This window comes from Cylas formicarius, unplaced genomic scaffold, assembly GCF_029955315.1.
Source record: "Cylas formicarius isolate icCylForm1 unplaced genomic scaffold, icCylForm1.1 PGA_scaffold_7__23_contigs__length_41026272, whole genome shotgun sequence".
Classification (NCBI taxonomy): Eukaryota; Metazoa; Arthropoda; class Insecta; order Coleoptera; family Brentidae; genus Cylas; species Cylas formicarius.
In genome coordinates this window covers 18,347,849-18,357,379 of record NW_026844352.1, presented here as the reverse complement: position 1 = coordinate 18,357,379, position 9,531 = coordinate 18,347,849, and the positions used below count along the sequence as shown (strand labels likewise).

The 9,531-nt window shown below is 43.8% G+C and overlaps 1 protein-coding gene across 1 annotated transcript; it reads left to right on the top strand.

Annotated features, from left to right (window-relative positions):
* The first annotated feature begins 1,622 nt into the window (after window positions 1-1,622).
* Window positions 1,623-8,863, top strand: LOC132705068 (uncharacterized). The gene is made up of 2 exons (XM_060675501.1): window positions 1,623-1,628; window positions 3,734-8,863. Exons 1-2 carry the CDS (start codon window positions 1,623-1,625, stop codon window positions 8,861-8,863), a joined length of 5,136 nt encoding a protein of 1,711 aa, XP_060531484.1.
* Window positions 8,864-9,531: the final 668 nt, after the last annotated feature.

The following is a 9,531-nucleotide window of genomic DNA, read 5'->3' as shown; positions in this document are numbered from 1 at the left end:
TTAAATTAATAGAGAAATAAATAACGGAAATATTAAACCTTTTATGAAAAAAATCCTTTTTTTTTGGTTAATATTATGTCCCCCGGAAGGACTAAGAAACTTATAATTAAACAACTGACTATTTTTTTTGAATACCTCCCCGACCCCCTATCTTCGTGCCAAATTTGAGCCGGATCGGTTAACATCGACCTCGATCCAAATTTTCATGAGTGTGTTTGGTCGTGATTTTGTCCAAAAATTTATGTTTTTGGTTTTTTAAAATACCTACGTCGCTCCGAGAAGATTGAAATTTTATCGAAAGATGGAGGTCGACGAGATCTATCCGTAGATACCAAAAAGTCCTCCCCAGCCCCCTCCATTCAATTGCAATTAAGCATTTTTAAAAAATTTGCAACCTCCCACAAAAGCCGCTCCCCACGGCAAACGATACGACTTGGATGAAACTTTTTGATATCGTCGGATAGAGCAAGGACCAAGGTATATAACGTATAAATTTCAAATTCTCAAAATTGTAAATAAGCGAGATATTGAACTTTGAAAATCGACCATCGATTTTCGGGCCGATTTTTGAGCTCGAAATGCGATTTCGAGGTGATTTCTCAAAACTGGATAACATTTTGCATGGGGGGGGGTTTTCGAGGACGAGAAATTCGAATTTGTAATTATTTTTTGAAAATATCGATAAATTATCGACGATTTATCGATATAACCCATTTGCACATGTACCCTGCACTTAAAGGGGTTCTGTATATGGAGGCGATCCCTATATGGAAGCGTATAGCAAGGCGATCCATATACGAAGGCGGTCTATATATGGAGCCGGTCCGCATACAAAGGCGATCCGTATACGCAAATTCGAGGTGAAACCGCGAAAGGCTCATTAAATCAGTTATGGTTCCTTAGATCGTACCCACAATTACTTGGATAACTGTGGCAATTCTAGAGCTAATACATGTAAACAGAGGTCCGACCGGAGACGGAAGGAGTGCTTTTATTAGATCAAAACCAATCGGTGGCGGGTTCGCGCCCGACATTGTTCAACTTGGTGACTCTGCCCCCGACCTCGGGGGGCGGAGTTACCGCCCCCGAAAGAACTTTTTTCCGGAAAATGGCGAAAATGATGTCGGATCCGGGTAAAACGGGGTCGGAAACCGTCCCCTTTGGGACGGAAATTCGCTCCGTTTCTCGCTACGACGAACCGTTTTTGAGATACGGCGGTTTTTTGGAAAAATTTTCAAAATTTTCAAATCGTCGTATCTCGAAAACGGTGCGTCGGAGGCGAAAAATAAGCGAATTTTCGTACCGGCCTCGGCATCATTGAATAGGCGGACCGGCCGACTCGGCGTGGGGAATCGACTGACAAAGTCTCAACACCCCCCCTCCAAATTTTACTCCCTCGAATTTTGTAATTTTTGAAAAAAAAAATCGGAGAAAATGTCTTCTAAGGGTAAAGGGGGATGAGAAGCGACCTCTTTGGGGTCAAAATTTTGTCCTTTTTTTGATCGGACGAGCCGTTTTCGAGATTTCGACATTTTCGAAAAATTTTCAAAAAAGGGCCGTATCTCGGTAACGGTGCGTCGGAGGCGAAAAATAAGCGAATCCATTCAAGTATTAAATTTGAAATGGAGGTAGGCTCGCAATACTCTATACGATGCCGGCGGGGGTACCAAAATCAAGAAAATGGGGAAACTGACACCGGATTCCCGTAAAATGGGGTGGTAAACCGTCCCCTTTGGGGCAAAAAATTGCTCGGTTTTCGAGCTATAGCCATTTCAAAATGGAAAAAAAAAAATCGAAAAAGGGCCGTATCTCGGAAACGGTGCGTCGGATGCGAAAAATAAGCGAATTTTCGTCCCGAGTTTATTATAACGCGCGTAGAGTGGTGCGGTTTCGTAACCACTATAGTTTGGTAGGCTTCCGACGTTCCTCCTATCCATTCAAGTTTGAAATTTTAAAGCGAGGTGGGCTTTCATTTTTCCCTTATTAAAATCGATCGATTATTTTCGTGATTTTTGCATCTCTTAAATATGGCAACGTCCGACGATTCTCTAACAGCCGTTATTTTACCCGCGAAAAAATGATTTACGATCGACGGACAGAAAACCGTTATAAAAGTGGATGGGGTGACACTGTTGCCAGAAGCATCCCTGCATTGTGATTTATATTGAAAAAAAGATCAATTTCAATTCAACGAAAAGAGACGGGATGCAGTTGAAAGTGTTTCCAGATAGATTTCGACGATTCTCATAATTGGTAAAGACAAAAATTAACTCGCATCATTTTTAATAACTACGTTTTGCGCTCAACGTGGCAACGTTCGACGATCTTAGCGATTGTTATCCTAGGCGCGAAATATTAAATAATCGGTGAGGGTGACAATGTAGGTGGGATGATCTTCATCGAGATTTGCATTTAGTTTGTTTTAAAAGTGCACCCGAGAAAGTTAATTGTGATTGATTTTTTTTTAAGGTAATTAAATATATTTCTATTGCTATGTGCTCCTACCCGGACATGAAGAAAAAGTTTTCGAGTTGCGACTATCTCTCGCTAATATATTTTAGTGTTTTTTTTTCTTTGCATTGGTTTTTACATCTCTAGCGTCATATTCAATTTTTTAAAAATATACCGGATATCCTTAAATTATTTCCTATGTAAAATCATTGATTTCGATTTAATTTTGTTAAAGTTTTTGCATATCTGGCTTCATAATTTTAAATTTAGTTTTTTAAAAATATACCGGATGTCCTTAAATTATTTCCTACGTAAAATCATGCGCGGGTTGCGTAACTCCGTTTTCACACCATCACACGTACTCCGATAAGGTAGTTTGCTTTTAATCACATACAGGTTGTCCCATTTTCTTTACATTGGTTCTATGTGTTTCGTTATTATATCGCTTCTTTTGAGACAAAGATACTTTCGTTTTCGTTATTTTTAATTCCGTCTTTGAATTTAAATTGTATACAGGACGTCGCGATATTGTTCCCCGCGGTAAATGAGTATTTCGATTTAAATTTGTTAAAGTTTTTGCATATCTGGCTTCATTATTTTAGATATATTTTTTTAAAAATATACCGGATGTCCTTAAATTATTTCCTACGTTAAATCATGCGCGGGTTGCGTAACTCTGTTTTCACACCATCATACGTACTCCGATAAGGTAGTTTGCTTTTAATCACATACAAGTTGTCCCATTTTCTTTACATTGGTTCTATGTGTTTCGTTATTATATCGCTTCTTTTGAGTCAACGATACTTTCGTTTTCGTTATTTTTATTTCCTTCTTTGAATTTAAATTGTATACAGGACATCGCGATATTGTTCCCCGCGGTAAATGAGTATTTCGATTTAAATTTGCTAATGTTTTTGCATCTGTGGCTTTATAATTTTAAATTTAATTTTTTAAAAATATACCGGATGTCCTTAAATTATTTCCTACGTAAAATCATGCGCGGGTTGTGTAACTCTGTTTTCACACCATCACACGTACTCCGATAAAATAGTTTTGCTTCTAATCACATACAGGTTGTCCCATTTTCTTTACATTGGTTCTATGTGTTACGTTATTATATCGTTTGTTTCGAGCGAACGATATTTTCGTTTTCGTTTTTTTTTATTTCCTTCTTTAAATTTAAATTGTATACAGAACGTCGCGATATCGTTCTGTTATTTTGACGGTTCTTATTAAATTTTAAATGTTCTAATTTTTTTTAACGTTTTTCCAACATTTCCAGGTAAGATCGAACGCGGTCACGGCGGCGGAAAACAATTGGAACGATCTAGCAGTTTGGACCGATTTTACAAATTTTGATGATTACAAAAATGTCATGTCAAAAAACGGCGAATGGGGTTCCGCCATGGAAGTTTTCGCACTTTCTTCGTTTTATAATAGGAGGTTTTTGATCATCGAAAACGGAAAAATTTTCTTAGATCAGGGAAGAATGGACGATACCAATCCGATTTTGTTAAGATACAGTGGACACAATCATTACGATTGTTATATCGAAATGCGGCGCAATTTCGATTTGTCTAGGTCAGGTGTGGAGGTCATGGACACTTTTGTCCGGGATTCCGTCGTCGAGAACGTCAGGGAATCGGAGCCGTCTGTCGTTGGCGAAGAATCGGTTGAAATTTGCGTCAATCCTACCAAGAGTCCTTTGGAGGAGACGATCACGATGTCAAAACAACACAACGAGGAGAAAGACGGCGACGACGAAGACGATTTGGATTCCATCGCGGAATCGGTGGCGGAAGCCTCGAGGCCGGTCATCCGCGGTAGAGTGGGTCGCGCTTGGCACCCTCTACCTCCGTTCGATACGCACAAGCGAGAGTGGCGTATTCGAAACGAGAGAATCAACAATTTTTATCAAAATGCCGTATATCACGAGGACGTTGATTTTGATTTAATCGAAACTCATTATCTAGGAAGGGAAAGGTGGTTTTGTCCATTTTGCGGGGCTGCTTTTTGGTTTTCCGAATTGTATCGAAAAACGGGTCGAAGCGAGTTATGTTGTTCTTCCGGTCGTAATGTCTTGGGCGAAGACGCGTTCTTTAAGAAACCGGTCGATTTGAACCTTCTCAAATTGTACGCCGGAGGAAAATTGAACGTAGACGAGTATGAATTAATGCGGCTTTTTGGAAAATTTTCCAGGGCCTATAATAGCATTTTCGCTATGGCCCATCCCAGGGGCAATTACGCCGGTCTAGGGATGTACGGATCGGGCCGTCCGGCTACATCGACCGCGGTAATCAATCGTCAAGTGAGGTTTATGGCGGATTCGCATCGAACAGGAAATCGTCGTTTTAACCAGGCGCATCTTTATTTCATGGACGTATCGGAAAACACGGCCAATTTGCGAAGGTCTTTTTCCACCGTTTCGGGACAACTATCCGAGGACGTTGTCGATTCATTCGAATCGTATTTGAGACGGGAAAATCGATTATGTAAAATTTTTAAATGGGCAGGCCAATTATATAGGGAGGAGGTCGAAAACGCCGCCGTCAATAACAGGGAAGTTAGGGAAATTGTTTTATGCGTTAATCCGCGGATCAAGGACGAACGAAACGGTCCACGTAAAGCGGGATACCACCGTAGGAGGATATCCGAAGCCGCGGCTCGCATCTCAGGACTTCAGTTTCCGAGAAACGAAACGATCGCGGGTATTTACATCGGGGACCGGCCCCCTTGCTACTACGACGTGGAGTTTGTTCCAAGACCGTTGGAGGAGGACGCGGCTTTGCCGTATAGAGAGATTTCCGTTATCACGGCCACACTAGATCTAATGTTGTATCCTTTGGTTCATTTGCACGCGGAGAGTTCTTGGAACGAATCCGCCGACAAGGTCAACACGTTGAGACAATATTACAGATTTCGGTTGTTATCGGATATTCCGAGAACAAAGGGCGGTCGTTATTGGAATGTCTTGGATTTGGTAGGTAAATTGCGTTTACAATACATCATCGACGCCGCCGTCAAAATCGAGTACAACGACGTTTCTTGGGCCGAAAAAAATCAAAAGGTATTACGATCCGATACCTACGATAGTTTGAAAAGGTTCTTGGAAATGCGGACGGCGGAAATAAACGAGGGAAATGAAGGTCTAGCTCGCGTACGTCCCGGTCGCATCATCATCTTACCGGCTACGATTCCCGGTACCAGGCGGTACTACCACAACGGTTATCTAGACAGTTTGGCTTTGTGCGCGAAATTGAGAAGAGTTCCCACTTACCTTCTCACGTTCACGTCAAACAAAAATTGGCAAGAGGTAATCGACGAGATGAACCGCCGCGACAAATCCGTGTCCGACATAGGAAACTTTCCGGAGGTTTTGTGTCGCGTATTCGAACAAAAATTGAATGCCTTGATGGGAGATTTGACCGAGCATCAAATCTTAGGGAAAATCGAAGGATACGTTGTCAGGGTAGAATTCCAAAAACGCGGCGCTCCGCACGCGCATATCCTTCTCTATTTGTCCAGAGAAGACGTTCCCGTTTCGGGAGAGGATGTGGATAGGGTCATTTGGGCGAGATGGCCCGAACCTTCGGACGGTAACGGTTTCGAATCGCTTCGTCACTTGGTCAACACGTTCATGATACATAACAAGTGCGATATCGAACCGGAAAACATCGAACAGGAAATCGACGACAATGACGAGGAGGAGGAACAAGAGGGGGAGATAGGTGTCGAAAATTCGAGGGTCAGAAGACCGCCTTGCTGGACCGTTCTCGATCGATGCCGGTGGAAATATCCGAAACAGCAAATATCGAGCACCGTTTTTAAGATCGAGAAGCAAATTCTTTACAGACGTCCTCCGGGTGTTTGCTTTTTTAACAGGCAACAAAATCGTTTGGTCGGCAACGAATGCATTATCCCTTATAATCCGACGCTGTTGACGCGATTCAAAAGCCACGTCAATTTGGAACTTTGCGTCGGAAACCCGATCCAGGTGTGTCGATACATTAACGCCTACGTCAATAAGGGGTTAGACGTGGCGAACATCCAATGCGTTGAGATGCAAGTGAATACGACCACCGGTACGATCGATTGGAACGAGGCGGCGGCATTCCTTAAAATGAGATATATCGGACCGCACGAGGCGGTCTATCCCATCTTGGGAAATGGCATGTTCCATATTAGTCACACGATCGAAAAGTTGCCCGTGCATTTGGAAGGAGAGGCTTGTGAAATTTACAGGGAAGGGGACGAGGTGGCCGTAGTCGAAAGGGGCGAGCGTTCTAAGCTCGTCGCTTGGTTCGAATTGAACGCGGCGGAGGAGGCGACGGGTCGGCGACGGTTCTACGTCGACATCGTCGAAACGCACTCTTGGCGGCAAGGTCGTTGGGTCGCCAAGTCGCGACCCACCAGTTCTATAGGTCGTATGAGTCCGGTTTATCCGAGTCCGGGGAATATGGAGCGCTACTATCTACGAATGATTTTGGGCAACGTGACAGGTTTGATTTCGTTCGTGGACGCGAAAACCGTAAACGGCGTTTTATGTCCTTCCTATCAGGCCGCTTGCGTAGCGTTAAAATTGATCCCGGACGACGACGAAGAGGCGGACAAGATTTTAGATTGGATAGCGGATCGTCTTCGTCATCCGTTTTATTTAAGGGAAGCGTTCGCTCTAATTCTCTTGTACAATCCGTCGAAGAATCCCCGAACTTTATTTAAGAGATGGTGCAGGCGTATGTCCGCGGACGTGCATAGGATTCATATCGATTTAATCAGAGATATCGACGAAGAGGGCGCGGGCGACTTAAACGAAAGGATGCACGTGCTCCGTACGTGTCGGTATACGGTCCTTTGGAGTTTCGTAGATCGATTTCTGGTCGAATGCTCCACTTCAATGGAAAAAATTAATCTTCCTCGGGATTGGATTTCCGATTGGGTTTACGACGAGGAGGCGGAACAACTTTTGGACGAGGAAGAGGTTACGTTCGAGGAATTCGCTTTCGTTCCGAGACCGAATCAAAATTTGCATCTGATCGATCTCAACGATCAACAGCTGGGATTCGTTTACGAGGTTTTACAGTCTGTATGCAATCGTAACGGTATCGTTTTCGTTTTGACCGGCGAAGGGGGCACCGGCAAAACCGCGACCCTCAACGTTATTTTGGAAGAGGCGGAACTTCGCGCGTTACCGTACGTATCCGCGGCTTTTACGGGGATCGCGGCCACGTTAATCCGGAACGCGGCTACGATTGATTCTTCTTTCGGCATTCCTAAAGAAAGAGGCGTAGACGATACGCCGGTTTCTAATTTGGTGGGCGAGTCGGAGGCGGCCGACGATATTCGAAACGCGAGACTCGTCGTGTTAGACGAGGTGTTTATGTTGGTGTCGTGGATGTTGGAAATGATCGATGCCGTGTGTCGGGAATACGGTCAATCGCGACGGCCGTTCGGTGGGAAAACCGTTATTCTTAGCGGCGATCCCAAGCAGTTGCTTCCCGTTGTCAAGGGTAGGCGAGCGGGAATGGCGTCCGTGTTCGAGTCCATCGTTTCGCATCCGGCATGGAGTACTTTTCAACTGTGCACGTTAACGGAAAACATGCGTGTTCATCCGCAAGAGGTGGAATGGTCGAATTTCATCAGGAGAGTAGGCGACTGGGAAAGAATCGTTTCGGACAACGGACGCGAACCGATTTCCGATAACTGTCTGTTCGTTCCTTCCAAATTAATTGTCAAATCGCGCGAACAACTCGTCGACTTTGTTTACGGGGACGTCTTCGAATCGATGCTCGCTCTTAACGGGACGAACGAGCGATTCTTGGAATTAGCCGAGCGATTGGCCCTCCGGTCGATCCTTTGTCCCGTGAACAGCGAGTTCGAGGAGTTGAACGAAATCATCTCAAAGATCTTCTCCGATCCGTCAGGATCGGAGAGGGTCTTTTTGGCGACCAATTCCTACGATAGACAGAGTAACGAGGATGGGGCCGACGATCACGAAATCGCCAATCCCCTCGCGACGGGAGTGACCAGTGAAATTATGGAAAGTTTAGATTTGTCGGGACTACCGCCACATCGGTTGACTTTGAAGATCGGTTCGGTGGTAGTCCTTTTGGTAAATCTTAACGTGCGGAGGGGTTTTTGTAACGGACAGAGAATGATCGTTTTGGAGATGGGCGATGACGTGATAGTCGGCCGCATCGTTTCCAGTCAATTTCAGGGCCGTAAATGTGTCATTATCAGAAAACAATTCGTTTTAGAGGAAAAAAGTTGGCGCACGCAATTACTATCAACAAAGCGCAAGGACAGACTCTTTCGCGAGTCGGTTTGTGTCTCAACGTCCCGTGTTTTGCTCACGGTCAATTGTACGTCGCTTTGTCCAGAGTGCGTACTTGGCAGGATATTCGCATTTTTGTAAAGGAAAGTCGTAGACAGGGTCGTTTCTTTAAAGACGGTCGCAAAAATAATCCAGTTTTCACGCAGAATATCGTTTATAGGGCGTTTTTAGATAAAATCTTCAATTGAATTCGAAAATTTGCCACTTTTTACATTTTCGAGGTTATCCATTTTCGTTTCCATTTTACGACCCCATTTTCGTTCCGATTTTACGACACAACGATGACAGTTCACCGATAATAACTTGTAACCGAGAGCGACTTTTTACCGACGACGCCCTTTACCCGATATAGCCTTTTCACCCGATCGTGACTTTTTACCCAATTATGACGTTTACTCGATCACGACTTTTACCAAATAAAAATATTACATTTTCCAAATTTTTATTAAGTACACGAGTTCCAATATTTCCTGCCGCCGGTACGAACGATGACTTTTTCCCGATTAAAACTCTAACCCGACAAAGACGTTCACCCGATTGAGACTTTTACCCGATTATGACTTTAATCCCATCACGAGGATCGAAATTATTCGTTACGTTCGATACCGCGGACAATCGAACGATAGAGAAAAATACGACGATAACCCGATTCGCGACACACTATCTCATAACGTAACTAATCCTTTCTTTTTAATGTTTCAGATCTACGAGACGTTCACAACCGGCCAAGGATTTTTTATTGTCAATAC